Below are 27616 nucleotides of genomic sequence, written 5' to 3'. Positions count from 1 at the left end.
TAGACTTTCATTTGTCCTGGCACATGACTGACCTTTGACATTTGTTGAGTGGGCCAAGCTAGGATGGGATTTGGGCCCTGTGTTAGCTTTTTAGATTTAATTTGGTTATATGTGAAAATTAATAGCTTGCTTTTCAGACTTTCTAAAATGAGATTCTAAAAGGTGAAACTGAGTATGAAAATAATAGAAAACATTAGGACTTTGACATAATAGTATTATGGCATGTCTCCTTATTAGTTAAGGAAACTAAATGCTTAAAATATGTGTGCAAACCTGGGCCTCTGTTTTCCCTGCTTATGTTTATTTATGAACTCTTAATCTTTTATCTAAGCACTTAATCTAATTAAACTATTGGTAACTACCTTTTTGAAGTGACACCTTTTCTTTCTTTAGCCTCTTGATACCTGAGACACTGCTTTTCTGAATGTGATGACCTAAGGAGTGATCAGATCACCTAAGAGTAGCTTTTCAAATTGTTTTTCAAAGATACTTCTTTTCTAGAATCCTAAGTGATACATGTTTCCCATTTCACATCTAATTATCTAGGTTTTAACATTTGTATTCTTCATCCCTTCATTTTCATTACATTTTTTTTTCTTAGAAGCCAGAGCTGACTCTGACACCTAGAGAAAGAGTCTTTTTCTCTACCTACCAGTGCCCTCCTTCTCTCCTCCCTCTCGATTCCTCCATTCATGACTGCCTCTCCTGCAGCTCCCTCTCCCTCTCTCCCCTCTTTTTCCCTTTCCCCATTTTGTTTGTTTAGTGTATAGAAAGATAAAAAATAAGAATGATGATAGGTAGAAATAGATGATTCCCTGTAAAGATACTATTCATTGTCATAAACGTATTGAATTTGTTAGGTAACTAATTCATATTGCTTTGGCATCCACCAGACCTGAGTTAGAATCCTGCTTTATAAAAATAGTACATATCCGTTGTGGGGGAAAAAAAAAAAAGAATCTACAGCAGAAAGTAAAAATACTGTTCACTTCTATATGTCTTAGAGATAATCACTATTGATGGTTTTCATGTATCCTAAAATGTCTGCTGTATATATTTACATATATATTTAATGTAGCATGTTAGCTATATTAATTTCAGATGTACAGTATGTACATTTGGCTCTTATAAGTAGGCCATCAGTAGGACAGAAAGCATCTAGAGTTACTAATTTAGTTCAATTTTAATCCACTTGATATTACTAAATTATAGTATCTCAATTTTTATCATTTTTTTCTTAAAAATTTTTGTAACACTCTCAGGACACTGCATATATATATCGTAACCTCTGTAGTGGCTCAAGGTTTCCTTATAAAGATGGGAGGAAACCAAATAAATTAGATGAGAAGACAGATACTAAAGATGGAGAAGGCAGAAAATGAAGAAATTTGTATCTTATGGCTTCAGTGTTAGTAGTTGAAATAATTGGCTGAAAGTTTTCCTAGGAGTGTTATGTTCAGAGTAATTAGGAATTAGAGTCTGTGGGAAGACAATTAAGAATTATCCTTGCTGTCATTATGAAGAGTATTTTAAGTGATCAGTATAGGATTGCCAGACCTGTTGTTAAAGATACAGGACGAACCTGTAGGGGGCAGTGTTTGGTCCTCTGGGACCAGGTTAAAAAAAGCTGACTAGATCAGCTCTGGTTGGGTAAGAGTACACCAGAGGTTTAAGGTGTTCAGAGCATCTGCGGGAGTAATAACCAGAGCGTTGATAAAATTTCTTACCATAGCCAGACTCTAGAGAATGAAATTCACTTTTTTAACATGTACAAAACTGTTGCCTGCACATCAGATCTAAATCAGAATTTCAGTCTTTTCTTCAAATGTAAGAGAACAAAGTTTTTTCCTCTTTGAAACAGAACATCACTTACAAACAATATGGTTGGATATCTATAGAACTACTCATGAATTAATTATCTAGGTATTTCTAAGTCTGTCTACCAACAAAAAATCATGTGCTTATACATCCTTTTGTTCCTGTATAATGTTAGGCACTTTTCTAGACACCCAAATAGTAGAGGCATTTTGTGGGGCAGGGAAGAGCATTTAGGAGATAGCTGAAATTTGAAAGTAGCCAGAATTTTATATAATATTTTTCTCAATTAAAGAACATATTCTTTGATTAAAATTCCTGTTCTGTTAGACAAATATTACTACTAAGTTTCCTTTAATCTTTTGTATGGCATTTTAAAATGTAGTTATTTTCTCTTGGTTTGGTCTATTGCACTTGCACTATTTCATAGTCCCTGACTTTAGATTGTGGGACTGTATTGCCGTGTCCATATTCTTGAGTCATCTTAAAATAAAAACGCAGTTCTTTTTAAAGAACTTGAAAACAAAATACTTCCAAAATAGTTATTAAAACATATTGGTACCTATTCTTTATTAGTCTTGGTTTTTGTTTCACTGAAGAGTATGCAGTACTTTGAAACAGTTAAAACATTTAAACGATAAATTTTGATTAAGCCCAGTCATTTCTGAATTACTGCAGTAGAGCAGAATTACTCTTATGGAATCTATGTTCCCACATTGATTTTAAGGAGGCTGACTGAATTCAGAATTTAGATGGTTAGTGGCAATTAGTCACTGCAGGTCATCTCTACCATTATGTCTAACCATTTGGTTATTGCTTACCTAGGACTTCTTAATCATGTGTTAATAGAGATTGATGGTAGTTTTGGTTATATGTAAGTGAAGTCAGTCTATGTGATGTGGTCTAGATGTTATACAGTTTTAATTACAGGATATATTATATCATAAAGTGATTTTTTTTAAAGGAGGTACTCGGGATTGAACCCAAGATCTCACACAAGCTAAGCATGTGCTCTACCACTGAGCTATATCCCACCCCCTCATAAAGTGATTTTTAAGATAAGAAAGGAGTCACAGGAAACTGATGAAAAAAGGAACAATAATATTTATAATATTTAAAGGAGCAGAGCAATTAGTATGAATAAGGTAATGTGTAGAAGAGAATGATAGAAATGAAGGGCTCTTGTGGAACATCCCCAGATACACACTGGATGGCTGGGCATTGCTTTCTCTCTGCTTGAAAATGTACAAAAACATGTATATCCTTGAAAAGTCTTTATGAAAGTCGCACCTTTTAAAATGATTTAATAAATCATTTTGTTCTACTTCCTTCATGTCTATCTTTAAACCATTCTCATATTCTCAATTTCTGATTTCTTGTAATGAGATTTTAAAATATAACGTGAAGATAAGAGGATTTCTGGATAGAAAGATGTGAGTCAGAAAATACTTTCTTGAATTTTCTCATCATCTTTGCCTATCTCTGGTCTCTATCTGTCTCTAGTCTCTAAATTGTAATTACCTGAAGTAATTTTAATTTCCTAGGATTCTAATTTTCAATTAATGCTAATGAAAAACGTCAGTTAAAATTATAGGTTGTTGACCCATTTTAGTGACTATTGGATATAGGAGATTAAGTGGAAACTGGAAATGATAGGAGCTAACAGCAGAGAACTTGGTTAAGAATAGTAAAAATGGTTTGTTCATCCTGCCCAGGTAAAGCTTATCTTTCAGAGAGCTTTCCAGCATCTAAGAGTAATAGGCATAGAAGCTACAAGGATTCTACTTCTTGATGCTTTCCCTGTGTCTTCAGTCACTTACATGATTGTATTTTTCAATTTAAACCTTATTCCAAGTGGTAATTGTGGTCTCCGTGCTTACGAATTTTTACTTCTGCAGAATATTGGTATTTTTCCTCTAAAAATAACTCCATAAAGAATTTATCACTTGGGAGTTTTTTCTTGAATGTACAAGGGCTGTAGCAACTGTGTTTATTTAAAATAAAAAGTACCCTAGGGCCACTATCCTAGGTTTTTAAACTTCTTACTAGTGTATCAGAATAATCTGGAGGGATTTTAAAACAGATTGTTGAATATCACACCCGTACTTCTGATTTAGTAACTCTGGAGTGAGACCGGAGAGTCTGCATTTCTAACAAGTTCCAGTTGTTGCTGAAACTGCCAGTCCTGAAAACATTCTTGAGAGCCAGTGCCATGCAGTATTGATCACACAAAAATCTAATCTGAGTGAACATTAAGTTGCTTGTAATTCAACAGAGTTATACCTACTGGATGGGTACCAACAATGATCATTTAATTTAGTATTTTTAATTTATTTTCATAGATTGGAGCATATGATCAACAAATATGGGAAAAATCTGTTGAACAGAGGGAAATCAAGGTAACAAGTTTATTTCATTTTGTGTATTCTTTGAATTGAATATTAACCATATTTTATTTAATATCTTTCCATATACCTTTTAAGGTAAATTAATATTACTTACTATATCCAAACTTTTCAATAAAGAGGTAAAATCTTTGTGATGGCATATTCATATGTCTTTACCTCTGACAATTTTTCTTTTTTTTTGCTTTTTAGCAACTTTCTGTTCTTTTAAAATTTTATTTCTAATGATTATTTTTTGTCAGCTTTCTTCCCCTTTCACTTGTCACCTTATACTTCTAGTTTACTTTTCCTCCCTTTTGATGCTGTCATTGCTCTGTACAGTTTATTAAACTGGTAAGTGTTTCAGGATTTTCCCCGCCTGAGTGGTCCTCTGCAAGTGCTGCTCTGCTTCATTGAGATCTGCTTTTTGGTGCTACTAACAGAATGACTTGGGTGCAAAGAGAATCGCTGAACAGTTAGTCGTTTTTTAAAAAGACTTTAGGAAAATAAAGCATTAATTAAAATGTCTTGTAGTAGGTAGTTTCTTCTTGAACATGTAATCATTTATGCTGATAAGACAAACTCAGGCTACCTTGCTAGCATGGAAACTGTTTTTTAACTAAATTTGTTCTGTTTCTCAGCAATCACATCTTTTTGGTAATAAGATTTATAGTTTTCATTTGTGTAGATAATACTAATCAGTGTGTTCCTGCACGAGCTAAATTTAATATTGGCCCAGAGAATGTTACTTTAGTTGCTTGACAGTTTCTATTGTACAGAAAGGTTTATATTAAGTTAAAAACCATTATCTAAAATTACTTAAAAATCTGTTAGAAAAATCACAGTGTTTAGACAACTTAGTCACCTGTAATAAAGAGCAAGATTAGTTGCCACTTGTCAGTTTTAATCTTTGAACTATTTTCTTGAAGAAATAATAGAGTTAACAAAGTTGCATAACACGTAGTAACACCTACTATGTGTTAAATACAGGATTAAATCGGGAAAAAAGATAAAATGGATTATAATTTTGTAGATGAGATACATAATTACAAGTGAGATCAGTTCAATTAAGAGAGGAATGTTTAGGTCTCTATTTGGGAGCAAAGAGGGGAAGCAGCCCTGGGGAGGTTTGGAAAGACTTCACTCAGAGCAAGTGACTCAGGAGCTGAGTTTGACAGACATTAGGGAGAATGAGGAAGACATTCTAGGCAGAATGAAGAGCATATGGAAAAATGCATAAAGGAAGGAAGTAGCATGACTGACTGAGGAATCCTCAAGGGACTTGCTGGGTAATAGGTTGGATGGAAAAGGAGATTAGGGTGATTAGAAGTAAAACTAGAAAGGAAAATGGAGGTCAGATCATGAAGGGGCTTCACTGCTTTACCCAAGAATCTAGACATAATCTGGAAAACAATGAGGGAGACATTGAAGGATTTTAAGCAGAAAAAAGTTACCTGATTAAATTTCTATTTTAACAACTTCACTAAGTCAGGACTAAGTATGATGGTAAATACTAGAAAAAGAGCAGATATAGAATTCTGTTTTAGAAATATCCTGATGGTACTTAGGAGTGAGTTTTGGGAGTTTTCAGTATGTAAAATGTGTATATATAGGTACATGTGGCTGTTCTATATATTATATATTATGCACATTATACAGACACAGCTGTAGAAGTGAGTGGATTTACGTTGAATGAGGAGAGAAAAAGGCTGAGAGAATGAAACACTGGGAAATAACATTGAATGAATAGGTGAAGGAAGAGATGTAAGGGGAGGAGGAAAGAGAAGTGGGAGCTCTATGAGACAGTAGTCTGGTGAGAAGAGTTGGAATAGTCAAGCAAACAGAGCAGCAGAGTAGTCTGGTAAGGCCTTAAAATCACTTACGCTCTCTGACAGTCTGTAACTTGTTGGACAGGGAATATTAAGTACCTTGAGAGGTTGTGTTACCAATTGGTACAAATAAATTTTAATATATAGGTAAATTTACAAATAAGGAATCTATGAGGATTGACTGTATATAAAATTATCATGGCTATATCAGCAACCCTGACCCTTTCTTTCTCTTATTTTTGTGTCTGTGGGTAGTTTGCAACTTCAGATGGACAGGCTGTTTGAAGGGGTTCAAGAATTAATTACATCTTGATTTCAGGGTGCATTTTTGGTTTAAACATCTCAGTTAATTCTGAGCTCAAATGCTGTCCACTTCTTTGTTTTACATGCAAATAGTACTTGATCAGATTTTTAATTTAGGGGGTCGTTGATACTTAAATTAGAATGAAACAAGGGATATTTTGCATTTACTTGGTTAATTGAACCAACAGTAAGCAAATCTAAACACTGTGTCATCTCTCAGTTCTTGGGTCCCAAGGAGTTTAGCCTAAGCTCTTCCAGTTCTTAACATCCTGGTCTTCAGTGTAATTTATCTTTTGATAGTTTTTTTCATTGATTTTGATCTCCACCCCTGCTCTAACTCTGTACACTATGGCAGAAACTTAATCTTAGTGTTTAGTAATTTCAAGTTTAAACTAATTCAATTCATGGTTCCTGCTTTCCCCCTTCTCCTCCTACTGGGCATGGCATCTAAGTTCTGAGGTGATGAGGTGGCATTGTGGTCTGGTTAGTGGTTGGCATGTGAACATCGTGGCAACCTTGAGGTGTGCATCATCCTCTCTGGGCCTCAGCTGATACCACCCCTACATGGTGGCATCTGCTAAAAAGTCTGCATCCCTGTCTGTCCTCAGCCTGTGACCCACTGCTTTCTGCAACAATGCCCCCAGAATCACACTTAAGGGCCCTTCCAGGGCCCTTCAGGGCCACTGCTCTCCCAGCCAACCTCAACACTTTCCTGTGCAAAACTGGGGCCAACACAGTCTTGTGTACCATCTTAGGCTGTACATCCAAATTGATTTGTAGCGATAGTCTATGTTTTAGAATTATACTTTTAGTAATAAACAGGCCTCAAATGTTACAGACATCCCTAAACTTACAATTTTGGAAAGTAAAACAGTTTATTACAATACTATACTTGTGTTCCATTTCCAACAAATATATAACCTGTTAATTTTTGTCTATTATATTACTCAGTTTTTTTTTTTTAATGAAATCTTTAGGGGTGATTCTTTGCTATTCTGGATTTTAAAAGTGTATGTATATAGAATTCCAGTACTACCTTTTTACTAAGTTGTAATTGGCGCATATAACACTGTATTAGTTTCAGGTGTACAACATAATGATTCATTATTTGTATATATTAAGAAGTGATCACCATAGTAAGTCTAGTTTAAATATTTTCCCCATACATGGTTACAAAAGTATTTTTTCTTGTCATGAGGACTTTAAAGATCTATGGTCTTATCAACACAACTTTTAATATATTACAGGGGTTAAGGAATAAACCAAAGAAAACAGCACATGTAAAACCAGACCTCATAGATGTCGATCTTGTAAGAGGTGAGCCTTGAGTAAATAAATGCTTAATACAATTAGAAATTGACCTTAAAGAAACAGAATTCAAAATGGGTTAAATACATATGTTTGTAGAAATAAAAGCAATGTGAGCCTAAATGAAGGCAGAAATAGTTTAAAAAGAGAGAATGGAGCATTTAAATATTATTGACTAGTCTTTCCTCCCACCAAAAATCATTCCAAGAACTAATAAATGTAAAAGAAAAGCAGCTTATATTTGCCTAGCAAACTATAAGGCTTGTTATAAAAATTCCTAACTGGAACTGATATTTGAACATTGTCTTCTATTAATAAAATATATGGGAGAAATTTTGCTGTTATTTCAGTTAAAAATGGTTTATTTTTTCAAAGTATCTGAATTAATATGATAGCACGAGTAATGTTTTTAAAAGTATCCCCTACCCAAAATTGGACATTTGCCACTCATAGTATAGTACCATGTGAAATTACACATTTTACTGTTCTTCGCATGTTGAATTTTTTTCTGTAAGGGAATTAAAGAATAACAAGTGTTCTCTGTCATTTTACTTTTTCAGGGTCTGCATTTGCTAAGGCAAAACCTGAAAGTCCATGGACTTCTCTGACTAGAAAGGGAATTGTTCGAGTTGTATTTTTTCCCTTTTTCTTCCGGTGGTGGTTACAAGTAACATCAAAAGTCATCTTTTTCTGGCTTCTTGTCCTTTATCTTCTTCAAGGTATAATTAAGTGATAGAAATGCATTTTGCTTTTAACTTCAGTGTGTTTTATTCTTAGGGTTACTAAGGCTTTTTTTTTAAAACACGCTAATTACTACTGAGTGTGAAAATACACACTTACTATGATATTTAATAAGTTTGGTATTAAAAAATAGAGGAAACAAAACAATTGTTTTCCAGTGTAATTTTATAAAAATCTGAATCTATGGGTGGCTAAAGAAAAATACAAGTTGAGAGTATTTTTAAAAATTACAAAGTCTCTTCAAAACGTATCCCCACACATACATACACACCAGTCTTTTTCTATAGCCTTAATTAATTTTTTCTTTCTCAGCTATGTGTATTTTCCTCTTGACCACTGTGTCCTGAGACTGTCCTCATTCTGTATTGAAATTCAGTGTACCATGTACTGTTCTAAGTGCTTTTCACAGATGCTCGTTTAATCCTCATCACACCCCAGTGAGTATAGTTACTGTTATTATGCCTAGCTTATAGACATGGGACCTGAAGGGCCTTAGGGCGCAAAGTCACACAGTCACTAAGTGTGGCAGAGCCCAGGTTCAAGTCTAAACTGTCTGACCTCAGAGCCACATGCTTAACAACTCTGTGACGCTGCCTCCCAGCACAGCAGCATTCCAGTGCACAGTCATAGCAGCAGTGTGCAGTGCAGAATACACAGCGCTCTAGAGCGTTTGGAGTCTAAAGGAAGAAACCACTCACATTCCATCACTCTAACAAAGGAACAATTTTAATTTGGTTGGTACCCTTTCAGTCTTTTTAATGTCTTTTTAAGAAACACAATTACAATCTTGAATGATTATTTAAATATTTCTTAACAAACTCTAAGTAAAAGGTAGTATCTTTTAAGTAAATGAAAGTACAATAAAAACTAAAAACTTTTATTTAAGTAAAGGTGTTTCTTTTAAGCCAGGGTATAATCTTCTATACATAAAAGGGAGTGAGCTTGTAGTTAGCCTCTAACGCTTTCTAGTAGTTTACCTAAAGGAGAAAACTTTATTCTAAAGTGGACAGAAATTGCAGTTGCTTATTAGAGTAATAATTAGTGAATACCATTCATTGTAACCACTGCATTGTATTGTCCTTTTTTGGTATTGTTGCTTTCAAGTATTTGAAGGCAAACAAGTGTTTAATGTAACTAGAAGTTCACATATTGTGGCTGAAATTCACTTACTTGCCTAAGTTAAATAGCTGTCAGGTAAGGCATGAAAAAGATAATTTTTCAGTTCCAAACAAATTTAACATTGTTAGTGTTCATAAGTGTTGAACACTGAACACTCTCCTAGTAAAACTTAGTTTTAAAAGTGACTTAACTTGCTTCAAGTCACACAGCCAGTGACAAAGTCATGGTAGGCCCCTAATGACCTTCAGCAGTCCACTGGTGCCTTTAGAAACTACTCTGTGCCTTTGTCTCCTTGGGTGCAGTGCTCTGAGTTATGTCTTCATTCTTTGTCCCACCTTCATCTCCTGAAAAGTAGAAAGAAGCCTGTGCAGTCAGACTTGATTTTATGTAACTACATACAATTTTTCACTTTAATTACATGCATTTTAAGTATCTTAACTATTTATCCTCAGCTCCATCCCTGCTTCTTGTTTGTAGCATTTCTCACCGAGATTACTGCCAAGAGCCCTAATGTCTTTTACCTTCTATCCATTATCTTTTTAAATTACAAGTCAAAGAAGCCACTTAAGTTCTAAATCTCCTCCTAATTATCATTGCCTTCAAAGTAAAAGGCAGGATTTCGATCAGTCTCTTGTTGAATTTTCCCCCAGTGTTAACCAGACTAAATTGACTGCTGTTACTTAAACATTGTCTTTTTTTTTTTTTTTTTTTTGGTCTATATACTGTTGGGTCTGCTACTCTCTTGGCCTGGTTAACCCTTTTCCCTGTTATTTACTTAGTTACCTACTTGTTCTCAGAGTTAGGGAAACTTGGAGAGTTAGGCATCTGAATCCCTTCATTGCCCTCCAATTTAACTACATCTCTTTGCTTTGTATCATAGATACTCTATTAGTCTACTCAGGCTGCTGTAATAGAATATCACAGACTGAGTGGCTTAAACAGCAGAAATTCATTTTTTCCCAGTTCTGGGGGCTAGAAGTCCCAGATCGAGGTGCCACCAGGGTTGGTATCTGTTGTAGGTTTCTCTTCCTGACTTGAAGACGGTTACCTTCTCACTTTTATTCTGTGCATGAGCGGGGAGAGAGCTCTGTTATCTCTTCCTCTTGTGAGGACACTGGTCCTTTTGGATTAAGGCCCCACTCTTACGATTTCATTCAAACTTTATTACATCCTATAGGCCCTGTCTGTAAAGATAGTCATATTGGGGGTGAGGACTTCAATATATGGAGTAGGTGGGCACAAATTCAGTCCACTACAGGTACTTTAATTGCTTCTTTATATGTTACAGGTATTTTAATTGTTTCTTTGTATGTTCCTCTAAACTGAGGAGGGTGTCTGTGATCTTACCAGGAATACCTTTAGATTTATATAGTTTTCACTGCAGGAAGGTGTGTACTTTAAAGACTATGTTGGGTGTTACCCTGTTCCAAGAGTTTATTTCTGAATAGCGTGGTTAGCTAGTGTCAAACAATAAAATAGTCTGAAGGAGCTTGTTTGGAGTAACTTTTAACTCATTTAAATTTAAATTATAATCTGTCAAGAAGCAATGTCAGAACGATTTTTAAAGTTGTGAGGAAGTAACTATCAGATCTATAATTGAATGTATTTTCTTTCCCTCTTTGTAGTTGCCGCAATAGTATTATTCTGTTCCGCTTCCAGCCCGCATAACATACCTCTGACGGAAGTGGTTGGGCCAATATGGCTGATGCTGCTCCTGGGAACTGTGCACTGCCAGATCGTCTCAACAAGGACACCCAAACCTCCGCCAAGTGCAGGGGGTAAAAGAAGAAGGTACTGTCTATTAAAAGTGATCTTTTTGTAGGTTTCTATCATTTGAATCCAGGATTGTTCTTGACTTTGAATAAAATGTTAATCTTGTGAACTTGTTCTTTCAAAGAAATTAGTGAGATTCAGAAGCAGCTACTGAAATTTTAGTTTCTGTTACTTTATTCAAAGCCATTTTAAGACCACATACCTGTTTCTGGTTATTTTCTTTCTTGAAGCTTATTATTAAGGCACTTCATATCAATGTAGGGAATATATGTTAGCTGAATTTGCTAATAATTTCTGCTATTTACAAAATCTTGTACTTACAAGATGTTTTGGCAAAAACAAAAGTCAAAAAAAAAGTTCACTTAACTATTTATTAAATGCTATTTGAAGCTTTTAATATTGCCCCTTGATTAAGTAAACTTTGCAGTCTCATTGTTCACTTAGCACAATGGAATTCTATTTTTTTTAAACTTTTTTTTTTAACATTCTATTTTTTATGTTTTATTTCTTTATTATTGTATTATTTAATTATTTTGTTTTGGCAGTGGCAGGGGGAGAGGTAATTAGGTTTATTTATTTTTAGAGGAGGTACTGGGGATAGAACCCAGGACTTCATGTGTGCAAAGCATGCAATCTACCACTTGAGCTATACCCTCCTCCCAATGATTTTTTTTTTAACTTTTTTTTTTTTAATTAATGGAATTCTATTTTAAGGGTCTTTGGGAGCAATTCCTTTTTTGGGTACTGTTAGTAAGACATTGTGACATTTGCAGTTTTCGTATATTGAGATTTAAACCTTTTTTTGGGAAAAGATAATACCTAAATTAGATAAATAGCACTGCTAATCATTTAGATTATAATTCTCTCCAATCTAAATTTTCTTCTTTCTTCATCTGCATGTAAGTGACATTCAAATAGGGAAGGGATGCTTTTGTAGGTATCTGTTCAGTGCCATCCTTACAACCCTAATGTCCACTGACCTGTCACTATGAGCAAGGAACAATACCATTTATAGAATTGGTCTTGAATGTGTACTTAATATTTGGATTAACTTTTATCCAGCAATCTGAATTTTACTATGTATTAAAGTTCCTGTGTTTATGTTTACCAAAATTTTGAATACACTACCGAGAAAGTGGTTGTTAAAATTTTAAAACTACCTTCTGCTCTTAATCTCTTCTAATGAAGGAAATTAAGAAAAGCAGCCCATTTGGAAGTACATAGGGAAGGAGATGGCTCTAGTACCACTGATAACACACAGGAGGGAGGAGTTCAGAGTCATGCTGCAACCGCCTCTTACAGCGTTGGCACAGTCTTCAGAGATCTCTGGCATGCTGCTTTCTTTTTATCAGGGTTTGTATTTATTCAAGACTTTATATGGCATAGAAGTGCACTATCCCTTTTCTGAAACTTAGTCTCAGGTAATGAATACTAATGACTTTAAATATGACAGCCCTATTATGGATTTTATTTTGATAAATTATAATGCTATAGATAATGGAAAAATAGAGACCATAAAGGTTACCTTGGGATTTATGTAAATACATCTATATGAGAATGAATATATAACATCAAAGTATATTTAGTTAGGATTTCTTGATCTTTGTTTCTTCTGTGATTTTTCAAGTACTATTTTATTTTTATCAGTATTGTAGGTCAAATTGGCTTTATTAATATGCCATATGAGTTGTATGATGTTTTTAATCTCTGCCTCAATTATGTAAAACTTTCTGAAACAAAACATACAGGCATTGTTATTTAAAAGAATAAAATGGATGCTGTAATACAAAGTTCTGTTTTTGTACATTGGGCTTTTTTATATAGTTTGTACCACAATAAAGATTTACCAAAACTGATGAAAGTTGTTAATACATCAAGAAAAGGGATATTGCAAGTAACTATTTTCAGTCACTTTTGTTAATATTAACAAAATCACACATATCAATGTGTGATTATGCTCTTATGATAAAGTTTATCATGCATTATGCAATTAGGCAGTTCTATCCTGGGCATGTTTTAATTGATTGTAATTTGGGGCGAAATTTTCCAAAGTTTTAGTTGTTTTGCAGTAACATGTCAGTAAGTTCATTCCCTGACTCTTCCAACCAACTAGTTTTCTTCCAGAGAAGATACAGTTTTTGTTTTGTTTTTAACTTGGATTGGATTCAGTCTCTATCTCTCTTGGTTAGTCTTTTTTTTTTATATACATATAAAAATAGCTATACTTTCTGACAGTAAGGATATGATAGTTTTATCACTGCAAAGTCAATTTCTTAAACATTTCTCAAGACTTTTTGTTAAGCAGTTATAAATAGCATACTGGATATGTTTTGCTTTGGGGGATCACTTAATTGTTTTGGTTGTTTAAAAGTGATATTGTGTTATATAGTATTCAGAATCCTCCAAAATTAGTAGGTTAGTGCCTTTGGATTTCTACCATGTTTCTCTATTCAAATGAGTTTCAGACTTTAATTTTCCTCTCTTTGAACTGTAGCATGACTTTGATTGATGCTATGGTGGCTAAATCCCTTTGGATTTATTCTTTTTAATCATGACAACTATAATCTAAGTGTTTTTAAAGATGCACTATTTTCAACTGTTTCATTTGGGGACTGGTTTGCCAACATATGAATGAGACTTTTAAATATTAGTTACGAAGAAATCTTAATTTTAGAAGTTCTGCACTGAGTTCTGAAATCTTGATGATGTCTTGGTCTTTTAGGCTCTAATAAGTCAGAAAGGACTTAAACTGAAATATCAACTAAGACTTAAAATTGTGATGATAATAAGTTAAAAGGCTGGGTACTTACATTAAGGTATCTGAATTAACGTAATTGATGGGAAAATAAATTCATAGCCACACAAATATCTAAGCTTTGTGTTTGATGTCTTGATAATTTTCTAGATGTTAGAAGGAAAACTAGTGTTTTTAACATCCTGTGATAAATGGGGAAAGGCCCATTTATCATATCTAAGTACATTCCATTCTCAAAATAAAACTAGTCCTTTTAGAATTAGGCATAGTATTTCTCATTTGAAGAAATTAGGAATTATTGTGAAAGAACTCTGTGAACCTGAGAGAACAAAGCCAAAGAAAGTATCAAGTAAAAAAGATGCAGAAATCAACTGTATTTCCTAAGAATTTAGCACTTTAATTTTAGTGAAGTATATATTGTCTTAAATTAGCATGATTACAGTTGCTATGGAAGAAATTGAACAGGAAGAATTACATCTAGATAGTATATGTTTTCAGCATAATACCTGTTTCAAAATTCAGATAGATACTAGGTTTTCTTTCATGTCCTTTAGGATTCATTTGACCATCACAATGTCACTAAAACATAGTCAATAGGAATTATGGTCATTTTTGAGTAGAAAAAGTAATGTTTATAAACTGACTTGGTGAATTAGAGACAGATACCAGAATTAAATCAGGCCACATGTTAACTCATATGCTTGATTTACCTAATCTTGAAGATTTCTGACCCCTTTAGCTTCCGTATTTACTGTTTTTAAGATACTGAAGTAAAAGTTAAAGATTTATTAAGTTGATTTTCTTCATGTAATGGAGTATACTGCGTAAGTTAAAGCGTGCAATCCCACCAGAAATTTTTGGTACAAGGATTAAAATTTGGTTTTTGCTGACTGTAGTTTAAATAGTACAGTCATTTAAACTATAAACTGGGTGAAGCTCTGTTGCCTGTCTTCCACAGACAAGGATGAAGACAATGTAAATGCTGGTATAGCCCCGATTTTTAAGGATATTTTGTGGCCACAACTAATAACTCAATAAATTTGCTAGAATCACTGTATTTTAGAGTTGGACTGGTCCTAGAAAGATTACAGGTACTGTAAATAAACTTAATTTGGTACACATCTCTCAAACTTACGTTTTGTAGAGGATACCTAGAGAAATGTAGGGTCCCAAAAGTCTTTGAAGAGCTATGTTAGCATGTAATCAAGGTGTGTGTGTAACTTCAGATAGCAGTGATAGTTACATATAGGCCCCTGTGTCATTTTCTTACTATACCTGAGATTTCATGCATTCTGATTCTCTAACCTCCCATCCCCCTTAATTCCTAGCCTTGCAGAAATGAGAGCAGGACCAGAAATTTCATACTATGTTCTAGAATAAGAGTTATCTGCTACTGTTAAATTTCCCTTGCTACTCTCTAATGTTTTTTAGTACTGAAAGGGTGCTCTTCAGTTGCTCTATTTATATACCTCTGAATATTTTTTTTAACATTTTTTATTGATTTATAATCATTTTACAATGTTGTGTCAAATTCCAGTGTTCAGCACAATTTTTCAGTTATTCATGGACATATACACACTCATTGTCACATTTTTTTCTCTGTGAGTTATCGTAACATTTTGTGTATATTTCCCTGTGCTATACAGTGTAGTCTGTTCTACAATTTTGAAATCCCAGTCTATCCCTTCCCACCCTCCACCCCCCTGGTAACCACAAGTCTGTATTCTCTGTCTGTGAGTCTATTTCTGTCCTTTATTTACGCTTTGTTTTTGTTTGTTTCTTTGTTTTTGTTTTTTAGATTCCACATTTGAGTGATCTCATATGGTATTTTTCTTTCTCTTTCTGGCTTACTTCACTTAGAATGACATTCTCCAGGAGCATCCATGTTGCTGCAAATGGCATTATGTTGTCGGTTTTTATGGCTGAGTAGTATTCCATTGTATAAATATACCACATCTTCTTTATCCAGTCACCTGTTGATGGACATTTAGGCTGTTTCCATGTTTTGGCTATTGTAAATAGTGCTGCTATGAACATTGGGGTGCAGGTGTCATCCTGAAGTAGATTTCCTTCTGGATACAAGCCCAGGAGTGGGATTCCTGGGTCATATGGTAAGTCTATTCCTAGTCTTTTGAGGAATCTCCATACTGTTTTCCATAGTGGCTGCACCAAACTGCATTCCCACCAGCAGTGTAGGAGGGTTCCCCTTTCTCCACAGCCTCTCCAGCATTTGTCATTTGTGGATTTTTGAATGACAGCCATTCTGACTGGTGTGAGGTGATACCTCATTGTAGTTTTGATTTGCATTTCTCTGATAATTAGTGATATTGAGCATTTTTTTCATGTGCTTTTTGATCATTTGTATGTCTTCCTTGGAGAATTGCTTGTTTAGGTCTTCTGCCCATTTTTGGATTGGGTTGTTTATTTTTTTCTTATTAAGTCGTATGAGCTGCTTACATATTCTGGAGATCAAGCCTTTGTCGGTTTCACTTGCAAAAATTTTCTCCCATTCCGTAGGTTTTCTTCTTGTTTTATTTCTGGTTTCCTTTGCTGTGCAGAAGCTTGTAAGTTTCATTAGGTCCCATTTGTTTATTCTTGCTTTTATTTCTTCTAGGAGAAAATTTTTTAAATGTATGTCAGATAATGTTTTGCCTATGTTTTCCTCTAGGAGGTTTATTGTATCTTGTCTTATGTTTAAGTCTTTGATCCTTTTTGAGTTGATTTTTGTATATGGTGTAAGGGAGTGTTCTAGCTTCATTGTTTTACATGCTGCTGTCCAGTTTTCCCAACACCATTTGCTGAAGAGACTATCTTTATTCCAGTGTATATTCTTGCCTCCTTTGTCAAAGATGAGTTGACCAAAAGTTTGTGGGTTCATTTCTGGGCTCTCTATTCTGTTCCATTGGTCTATATGTCTGTTTTGGTACCAATACCATGCTGTCTTGATGACTGTAGCTCTATAGTATTGTCTGAAGTCTGGGAGAGTTATTCCTCCAGCCTCTTTCTTTCTCTTCAGTAATGGTTTGGCAATTCTAGGTCTTTGATAGTTCCATATGAATTTTATTATGATTTTTTCTAGTTCTGTGACATATGTCCTGGGTAATTGGATAGGGATTGCATTAAATCTGTAGATTGCCTTGGGCAGTGTGACCATTTTAACAATATTGATTCTTCCAATCCAAGAGCATGGAATATCTTTCCATTTTTTAAAGCCTTCTTTAATTTCCTTCATCAATGGTTTATAGTTTTCTGTGTATAATTCTTTCACCTCCTTGGTTAGATTTATTCCCAGATATTTTATTACTTTGGGTGCTATTTTAAAGGGGATTGTTTCTTTACTTTCTTCTTCTGTTGATTTATCGTTAGTGTAAAGAAATGCAACTGATTTTTGAACGTTAATTTTGTAACCTGCTACCTTGCTGAATTCTTAATCAGCTCTAGTAGCTTTTGTGTGGACCTTTTAGGGTTTTCTATATATAGTAACATGTCATCAGCATATAATGACACTTTTACCTCTTCTTTTCCAATTTGGATCCCTTTTATTTCTTTCTCTTGCCTGACTGCTGTGGCTAGGACTTCCAGGACTATGTTGAATAGGAGTGGTGATAGTGGGCATCCTTGTCTTGTCCCAGATTTTAGTGGGAAGCTTTTGAGTTTTTCACCGTTGAGTACTATGCTGGCTGTAGGTTTGTCATATATAGCTTTTATTATGTTGAGATATGTTCCCTCTATACCCACTTTGGCGAGAGTTTTTATCATAAATGGGTGTTGAATTTTATCAAATGCTTTTTCTGCATCGATTGAGATGATCATGTGGTTTTTGTCCTTTCTCTTGTTGATGTGATGTATTACACTGATTGATTTGCGTATGTTGAACCAGCCTCGTGTCCCTGGGATGAACCCCACTTGGTCATGATGTATAATCTTTTTTATGTGTTGTTGGATTCTATTTGCTAAAATTTTGGTGAGGATTTTGGCGTCTATGTTCATCAGTGATATTGGCCTATAATTCTCTTTTTTTGTAGTGTCTTTGCCTGGTTTTGGTATCAGGGTGATGGTGACTTCATAGAATGAGTTTGGGAGTATTCCCTTCTTTTCAATCGTCTGGAAGAGTTTGAGAAGGACTGGTATGAGTTCTTCTTTGTATGTTTGGTAGAATTCCCCGGTGAAGCCGTCCGGTCCTGGACTTTTATTTGTAGGGAGGTTTTTAATTGCTATTTCTATTTCCTTTCTAGTGATCGGATTGTTCAAGTGTTCAGATTCTTCTTGATTCAGTTTTGGTGGACAGTATGTTTCCAGAAACTTGTCCATCTCCTCTAGGTTATCCAGTTTGGTTCCATATAGTTTTTCATAATATTCTCGTATGATATTCTGTATTTCTATTTTGTTTGTTGTAATTTCTCCATTTTCCTTTCTTATTTTGCTAATTTGTGCTCTCTCTTTTTTCTTCTTTGTGAGTTTGGCCAGAGGTTTGTCGATTTTATTTACTTTTTCAAAAAACCAGCTTTTGGTTTGGTTGATTTTTTCTATGGTCTTGTTAATCTCTATTGTATTTAATTCCTCTCTGATCTTTATTATTTCCTTCCTTCTGCTGCTTTTTGGGGCTTTTTGTTCTTTTTCTAATTCATTCAGGTGGTGGGTTAAATTGTTTATTTGAGATTGTTCTTTTTTGAGGAAGGCCTGTATCGCTATAAACTTCCCTCTTAGCACTGCCTTTGCTGTGTCCCATAGGTTTTGAGTGGTTGTGCTTTCATTATCATTTGTCTCAAGGTATTTTTTAATTTCAGCTTTGATTTCCTCATTGATCCATTGTTTTTTCAATAACATATTGTTTAATCTCTATGCTATCCTTTTTTTCTACTTTGTTTCTCTGTTGTTGATTTCCAGTTTCATGGCATTGTGGTCATTAAAGATGCTTGAGATAATTTCTATCTTCTTGAAATTGTTGAGGTTTCTTTTGTGCCCAAGTACATGATCGATCCTGGAAAATGTTCCATGTGCACTTGAAAAGAATGTATATCCTATTTTTGGGGGGTGTAATGCTCTGAAAATATCCACCAAATCTAGTTTTTCTATTGTAGTATTTAATTTCTCTGTTGCCTTGTTTATTTTCTGTCTGGAAGATCTGTCTAGTGATGTTAATGCAGTGTTAAAATCTCCAACTATGATTGTATTCCCATCAATATCCCCCTTTATCTCTGTTAGTAATTCTTGTATGTACTTAGGTGCTCCTATATTTAGGGTGCATATATATTAACGAGTGTAATATCCTCATCTTGTATCACTCCTTTAATCATTATAAAATGTCCTTCTTTATCTTTCTTTATGGCCTTTGTTTTAAAGTCTATTTTGTCTGAAATCAGTACTGCAACACCTGCTTTTTTGGCTTTTCCATTTGCATGGAATATCCTTTTCCATCCTTTCACTCTCAATCTATATGTGTCCTTCTCCCTAAAGTGGGTCTCTTGTATGCAGCATATTGAAGGTTCTTGCTTTATTATCCAGTCTGCCACTCTGTGTCTTTTGACTGGAGCATTTAGTCCATTAACATTTACAGTAATTAATGATAGATGTGTGTTTATTGCCATTTTGAACTTATCTTTGCAGTTGAATTGGTATATCCTCTTTGTTCCTTTCTTCTTCCTTTTGTGGTTTGGTAATTTTCCTTTGTATTATCATGGATTTTATTTAATTTTTGTGACTCCTTTGTAAATTTTTGGCTTGTGGTTACCCTTTTTTGTAAATCTATCAACCCATTACTATAACTGTTTTTATTAAACTGATAGTAACATAATCTCAAACCCATCCTACTGTTAAAAAAATTTAAAAATGAAAGAAAAAAATATTCTGTATTTCCCTGCCTCCCTCTCCCACTCTCAGTAATTTGTATGTCTTCTTTCATAATTTCATGTTTACTTTATTTGTAATTCATGAGTTATCACCTTTCCAGTTGTGTGTTTCTCATTTCTGTAGCATCCTGCTGCTTTTCTATTTAGAATAGCCCTTTCAATATTTCTTTTAGCATGGGTTTAGTGTTGCTAAACTCCTGCAGCTTTTTTTTGTCTGTGAAACTCTTTATTTCTCCTTCTATCCTCAAGGATAGCCTTGCTGGATAAAGGATCCTAGGCTGCATCTTTTTTTCATTCAGGGCTTTGAATATATCTTGCCACTCCCTTCTGGCCTGTAGTGTTTTTGTAGAGAAATCAGCTGAGAGCCTTATGGGGGTTCCCTTGTAACTTACTCTTTGCTTTTCTCTTGCTGCCTTTAGAATCATTTCTTTATCCTTGACTCTGGCCATCTTGATTATGATATGTCTTGGTGTGGGTCTATTTGGGTTCTTCCTGTTTGGGACCCTCTGAGCTTCCTGTACTTGGATATCTGATTCCTTCTTTAAGTTTGGGAAGTTTTCAGTCATGATTTCTTCAAAAACCTTTTCAATCCCCTTTGATCTTTCTTCTCCTTCTGGGACCCCTATTATGCGAAGATTGGGACACTTTATATTATCCCATAGGTCCCTTATGCTATTTTCATTATTTTTTATTTGTTTATCTTGTAGTTCTTCTGAATGGGTGCTTTCTATTGCCCTGTCTTCTAGATCACTAATTCGTTCCTCTGCATTATCTAGTCGGCTTTGCACAGCTATTAGATCATTCCTCATCTCTGTCAATGAGTTTACCCATTCTACTTGGCTCTTCTTTATAGCTTCAATTTCATTTTTGACATATTTTATATCTCTAAACACTATCTCTTTTAATTCCTTCAGCAATTTGATCACTCCTTTTTTAAAATCTTGATCTAGTAGGCTATCGATGTCTATTTCGTTGATCTTTCTTTCAGGGGATTTCTCTTGTTCTTTTAATTGGGAAAGGTTTTTCTGCTTCTTCATCTTGCTCATACCTCTTTGGCACTGTGGTTTATGGAGTATCAGTTGTTTATTTTGGTCCTTAAGGATTTTATCTATCTAATGCTTATTTAGGCATAGAACTTAGGAAAAAAAGAAAAAAAAATGAGAGAGAGAGAGAAAGAATTTTAAAAGAAGGGAGAAAGAGGGTTTGAAAACAGTGTATAATGAATAATAGAAGAGTGAGTTGAAGCAGAGTATTAATCGGGTTGAGACGTCCTTTTAAAACCTTTACAAAAAAAGGGGGGGGGGGAGATGAATAGATGTATTTGAAACCTGTGTCTAATCAATAGCAGGACATCAAAACCCAAGAGAAATAGAAATGAATTAAGAAGTAAAAATTAAGAGAGTAATAGAAAATAGAACAGGTAAAAACAGATTTAAAAAAAAAGGGGAGGGGGGTTTGTCGGTGTTCTCCTGGAGTCTGTGTTTTTAATGTGAAGTCTTTCTGTCTTCGTCCTGTTTTGGAAACTCAGCTTGCTGTTTTCAGAGGCCCTCCGTTGGCGCCCTCTTCTGTGCTGCTCCCAGCACCTGTCGGCAAGCAGATCGCACCGCCTCCTAACACTGGGTCAGGTGCAGCTCTGCTGTGGGCGGGCGGGTCGCTGCCCCTCCGGATGCCGCAGTCAGATGTTGCAGACTGGCCAGGTAGGAGGGCGGGTCGTGCCCCCTCCCAGCACCTCGGTCAGGGGCTGTGTTCCTGCCAGAAAGGCGGGGGGCCGGGGGGGGGGGCGCTGTCCCTCTACCTGCTCCGCCGGTAGCTCCGCTCTCTGTGCGGCTGCGCGCTCCGCCCTGGTCGGTGCTCCGCAGGTGGGCTCGGGGAAGACGGAGGGACAGCCCTGTCCCTGCTCCGAGCCAAAACCCAGCTCCTTGTTTGTCTTTGTGGAGCAAGTTCTCTGAGGGACCAGGATGGAAAGATCCTATCTGCCCCGGGCTGCAGGCCAGTCTCAGTCTGGCCTTTGAGGCTGCTAAGCCCTTCTGTGCGGATGCAGGTTTCGCCCTGCCCCCGCCTGGGTGCTCAGCGCGGAGGATATGGCGGCTGTGTCTGAGCCCCGCCTCTCTTACCCCGAAAACTTTCCGCGGGTTTTCAGAGATGGGAGTGTGCACCCTTCCCCCGAGAGCACATCAACCTTGCTGTTTTATGGAGGGCCCAGGTTGTTCTGCCCTGTGCACCCACAGTCACAGCGTGCAGACCCTTGCAGTCCCCCGGGGTGCCTCTGTGCAGCCGCCCCCGTCCTCCGCCCGGCTTGTGCAGCCTGGCCCTGCCCGCCGCTGCCGGCCCGCCTCAGGCTGGGTGTCGGGGGGACACTCTGTGCCCGTTTAACTTAATTCTGTTAGTCAAGGGCTGCTCTGTACAGATCCGAGCCTCGGAGGCTCCCCCTCGGTCCCGCTGGCCTCTCAGTTGGCGATGGGAGACCCAGCGAGCGAGCGCCAGTCCTCCTTTGCCGCTCCCTCCCCGCGGGACCATCCCGCGACCTCTGAATATTTTTGAGAGGACCAACAAATACTTCTAACTTTTTTTCCATGACAGTACAGTGTGTCATGAGTGTTCTTAATTACCTGGCAAGGTTTTTAATATAGAAACACAAAAGTTTCCATGTTTAGCAAATATTTGATATTTTATAAGGTAGTAAGTTTTTAAAAGGTTGTGTTAACTTTCTGGTTGAAGTTTTTAATGTTAAAAAAAATCTTTTTATGGTTTATTTATGGTGTAGATTGTATATTTACCTGTACTTTCTCAGAAAAGAACAAAATCGTTTCTCACCATATCTCACAAAGGAACTAAAGTAATTATACTATGTGTATTTCTAAAGGTCAGGTCCTCCTAAGAGTGTTTTTGCCATAGAGCTACCCTTCTTGAATGTCAAGCATAATACTTGAAAGAAAATTCTACACAGGCCATGCCATCCAATGATTAAAGTGGAGGCTAGTTATAAAACTATAAGCATTGACCATGGCAGTGAAATTGCACATTTTTTCTTTGCAAATGCTTTTGTTCAGGATCCAGTGTGGGAATATATAAATGCCATACCACTGTGTTGTACACCTGAAACTAGTACAATGTTGTATGTCAACGATGTGTCAATCAAAAAAAATCTAAATGCAGGAAATACTGCTTCTATCATGGAATAAGTGAAATCAGTGTAGAGTTAAATGTCTCCTGCTTTCAAGATAATACTAACCTCTCTGCTCAGATGCCTGTAACTCATGGTGTTTGAGTTCAGCTAAGAAAATATTGTTAACTCTGGTTTTATTAAGTAAATGTATTTTTTTAAGACAGATAAAAAACAATAGCTTACACTTATTGGAGATCTTATTCTTTATAGACACAGTGCTAAGATCTTTAAAGATGTTGTTTAATCCTCACAACTCTTTGATGCAAGTAGTGGTAGTAAGGAAACTGCGACTTAGATTAAATAACTTGCTTGATGTTACGTGTCTAGTGATTGATAGTGCAGGGATTCATTTAATGTCTGGCAGACTCCAGAGTATGTGTTCTTAACCAACAGGCTATACTATGTCATAGAAATATAACATAAAAAGCTTTAACTAGTGTAACAATAGAAATACAATGGCTTATTGTAGATAATTCAGTACACTGTGGTGCTAGGGATGAGAAACAGTTGCATACAAACACTAATTAACAGATGGTGATTGCCAGGGCCTGCAGGGAGTGGAAAATGGGGAGTTTCTGTTCAGTGGGCTTAATGAAGTTTGAATCATGCAAGGTGAAAACATTCTAGAGATCTGCTATACAACATTTTACTTATTGTTGATCTCATATGCTTATTTGCCATCAAATTTCTTCTTTAGTGAAGTGTCTCTTCAAATATTTTGTCCACTTTTTTATTGGGTGGTTTCTTATTATTGAGTTCTGATCGTCCATTGTATAGTTTGGATACAAGTCCTTTATCAGGTATGTGCTTTGCAAATATTTTTTCCCAGTTTATGGCTTATCTTTTCCTTCTCTTAACAGTATCTTTTGAACAGTAGTTTTCAGAAGTCCAATTTATGAATTTTTGTCTTTGATGAAATTTTCTTCTGGTGTTATATCTTAAGATTTCTTTGGCAAACCAAAAGTCACAAATATTTTCTGTATTTTCTTCTAGACATTTTATAGTTTTAGGTTTTACGTTTAGGCCTATGGTTGATTTTGAGTTAATTTTTATATATGATGTGGTAGGTATCAGAGTTTTTTGGGGTTTTGTTTTTGGCATGTAACTGTCCAATTGTTCTAACACCGTTTGTTGCAAAGACTATTCTTCCTCCCCTGAATTCCTTTTGCAGCTTTGTATGGATGGATCTGTTTCTGGACTACTTCTGTTCTATTCATTTGTCTATATTGATGTTAATACCACACTTTCTTGATTGCTGTAGCTTTATAATAAAGCTTAAAATCAGGTATTGTTAACCCTCCAAATGTTACTGTTTTCAGAATTGTTTTGGTTATTCTAGGTTCTTTGATACAAAATATTTTCAACATCTGTACATTGACAAAACATTGGTGAGAGAAGTTAAGGAAGACCTAAATGAATGGAGACATATATGATGTTCATGGATTGGAAGATTTAATATTGATAAGAAGTCAGTTTCCCTCAAATTGATCTACAGATCCAATGCAATCCCTGTCAAAATTTCAGCAGCCTTTTCAGTAAATATTTACAAGGTTTCTTATGGAAATACTTAAGTGAATGTATTATATGCAGTAAGTGTAGCTATCAAGAGGTAGATCTTTTTGTGGATAATACTAAAAGGTACCATTTGTTTCTATACTGTAGGACTTTAATTCCTAATACCAGTTTCTTTCTACCCTGCTTTTTGTTTTTGGTAGGGAATGATGATTTAGATGCATGTTTTTACTTTAAAATCAAAGTACTATTAATATCAAATCACTATTCTGTAAAAGAATACAATTATGAAAAATAAAATCACAATTTCTCCTCTGTAAAGGAGGGGATTCTGTTAAATGATAAAAAAGAAAGAAAGAAAAAGAAAAATCAAAATGCTATTTACCTCACTGCAGTTTATTTTTTTTACATATTTTAAAGTTGACTTAAATAGAAGTAGCTTCCCTTTAAAAAATATACTCTAAGTTGAGTTTAACAGTATTTTTTAAAAATAAATCTATTACTCCTGCTGTCTTTCCCAATTAGTTTTATTTCTTTAAATAGAGGAATGAGAAGAATTAAACATCTGAGTCTTGGTAACCTGTGTTCCTTTTGAGAAAGTAACATTATTCTGTGAAGTTCTTAGTTTCAGCTGTTATTGACAATATGGATAATGTAGCAGTCAGTGGTAAAACTAAACCTTGTCTGAAGCAGTCACAATTTTTGACCCTCTTTAACCTGCATCAGTTGCAATTTAGCTCTGTGGCATTATTTTCCTTTCAGCATTTCCTCTATGCTCAAATCTAAAGTATGCCCTAATCAGAGTATTAATCACTTTGTGATTAATATATATATAATTTTATTTTGAAACAATTTCAAACTTAAAAGATGACAGAATAGTGCAAAGAACTCCCATGTATCTTTCACCCAGAGACCCAGTTCAATTCTGTTAACTGACCCTAATAATATCCGTTACAGCGAAAGGATCTAATCTGGGACCATGTGCCATAGCCAGTGATCAAACCCAGTGTCTTTTTAGTCTCCTTCATTCTGGAACAGACTTCAATCTTTCAAGTTTCACATTCTTCACTTTTTTGAAAATGCAGAGCAGTCACTTAGCAGAATGTTCCTTAATTTGGATTTGTGTCAGTGGTTTTCTGGATCTGGCTTCAAGTGACTTGTGTGAGCTGAATATGCGTATCTCTTCCCAATACTGTGTTCATTGTTATCAGCTGGTACTTGAAATTGGCCATCGTCAGATTGTTTACACCATGGAAATAAAGGAACACTAGAAACAAAGGCTGGAAAGCTGGTTGTTCAACATTTAGCAGTACACCCCTGGGCTAGTAGTGTGATATTTCTTTATAATTCAACCCAAGTTATACACTTTTGGCAGGAGTATCATAGAAATGATACTTCATTCTTTTTGTTGCATCCTATCAGGTGGCAAAAAATGTAGATTTGTTCCCTTACTAATGATATTTACATTAATCCCTTGATCAAGCTAGTAGATGCCAGATTTCTCCATTGTAAATTTATTTATTTTTCCCTTTATAATTAGCAGATGCCCTGTCTGGAGATGCATTGACTATAAAAAAGTAACCCATTTCTCATCCCACCTTCGCCTTCCAGTTTTAGCATCCATTGATGATTCTTGCCTGACTTTTATTATGATGATCGCCGATGGTGATTTTTCAAACTCCATCATTCCTTCTATACTTACTAGCTGGCATTCTGTTTTAAGGAAGAGCTTTCCTTTAATTATTTACTGCTACATTTCTGTTTTATTCAGTTTGTTACTATTATGTAGTTTGGTGATTAGATTGGTTTCAATTTGGCCAGTGGAGCCCCTTTGAGCAATTTCTCTGTCTTGGTGGAATGTCCTAATCTTTCTCTGAACACTTCCTTACTTTCTGGCACAACAGTGTTTCCAGGTTCAATTTGTATTTCCTTTGCCTCAGGCTTGGAATCAACCATTTCTTAATTTAAGGAGAGGAGAATATAGAAACAAAGATATGAGTGCTAGATTTGTTCATTGCTGTTGAGGTGTTGCTATCCGAGGGCCTTCTCAGTGGACAGAGCCAGAAAGTGTGTGTGTGTGTGTGTGTGTATCCTTTTACAGCTATATTTATTTCTTTATCTAGACATAAGCCATGAGTTTGCAATGACAGTTCCAATTCAAATACAGTACCACAGAGTTCATTTTGTTTTTTCTTCTCTATATCTTCCTTCTCTATCACTGAAAAACTTAGTTCTCATTGTCTGCAATATACTTACTTATTCAATTAATCCTCTGTATGTAGCCCATCTCCCAACCCCTCTGGGCTGCCCCTGACCCCCTGCCCTGGAATTGCCTTTGACTGAGTTGCCATTATTGGCTGCTACTGGGCTGCCCCTGCTTTCCTACTCCAACGATGCCCTTGCAAGTGCTGTTATTACCAGGCACGGCCAAGCTGCCTCAATTTGTATTTTCAGCTGCTTTGTAAACTCTGAGAGTGACATTTACGTTTAGTATTTTCTTTGTGGTTTCAGCTTGCTTTTCAACTTATCTGCATTTAGCTCAAGAGAAACATCAGATAGCTACTATATGTTAGGAACTCACCATTCATATATCCTGATAGTGTTACATATACTTTGAAGAGATACTGGCGAGAGGAACAACTCAAAGAAGATTGGAAGGAAGCAGAGATAAGGAAGGGAGGAAGTGGAAGATAGCCAAAAGGTATATGGAATGAGTGCTACTGGTACTCTTCTCTCTGGCTTAACATAGTCTTCACTCTGTCCTGGTAGGGAAGGGAATACATTTATCTTAGAAAAGTTCTTAAAGCTGAAAATTACTGATTTAGAGCCCTTGTCACTAGGCCCATATCTTTTGGTGTCTAGGATTCTGTTTCCCTCTACAAGTTTTCAGCCACTTTTTCTGCTTTGACCACTGGCTTCCAGGCCTTTGTTTTCGACTGCCTACTGATCTTTAGCAGGATGTTCCTGGGCACTGCAGGTCCAGCATTTCTATCTTTCTTCCCAGATAAATTTCTCTCTTGCATACCTGGCTGATTAATGGTTCTGTTCTACCAACTTTCCAG

General features: G+C 35.7%; 1 protein-coding gene across 12 annotated transcripts in view; it reads left to right on the top strand.

Annotated features, from left to right (window-relative positions):
• PHTF2 (putative homeodomain transcription factor 2) overlaps nucleotides 1-27616 on the top strand; it is a 178213-nt gene that overhangs the window by 48608 nt on the left and 101989 nt on the right. For all 12 annotated transcript variants that reach the window (XM_064487643.1, XM_064487651.1, XM_031454768.2 and 9 more), the window contains exons 3-7: nucleotides 4158-4214; nucleotides 7579-7648; nucleotides 8200-8358; nucleotides 11125-11290; nucleotides 12461-12625. In XM_064487643.1, the coding sequence (XP_064343713.1) occupies nucleotides 4158-4214; nucleotides 7579-7648; nucleotides 8200-8358; nucleotides 11125-11290; nucleotides 12461-12625 (617 nt within the window). The remainder of the gene's footprint in view (nucleotides 1-4157; nucleotides 4215-7578; nucleotides 7649-8199; nucleotides 8359-11124; nucleotides 11291-12460; nucleotides 12626-27616) is intronic.

This window comes from Camelus dromedarius, chromosome 7 (assembly GCF_036321535.1).
Source record: "Camelus dromedarius isolate mCamDro1 chromosome 7, mCamDro1.pat, whole genome shotgun sequence".
NCBI lineage: Eukaryota > Metazoa > Chordata > Mammalia > Artiodactyla > Camelidae > Camelus > Camelus dromedarius.
The sequence above is the reverse complement of the archived record's forward strand: the minus strand, read 5'-3'. Positions and strand labels throughout refer to the sequence as shown.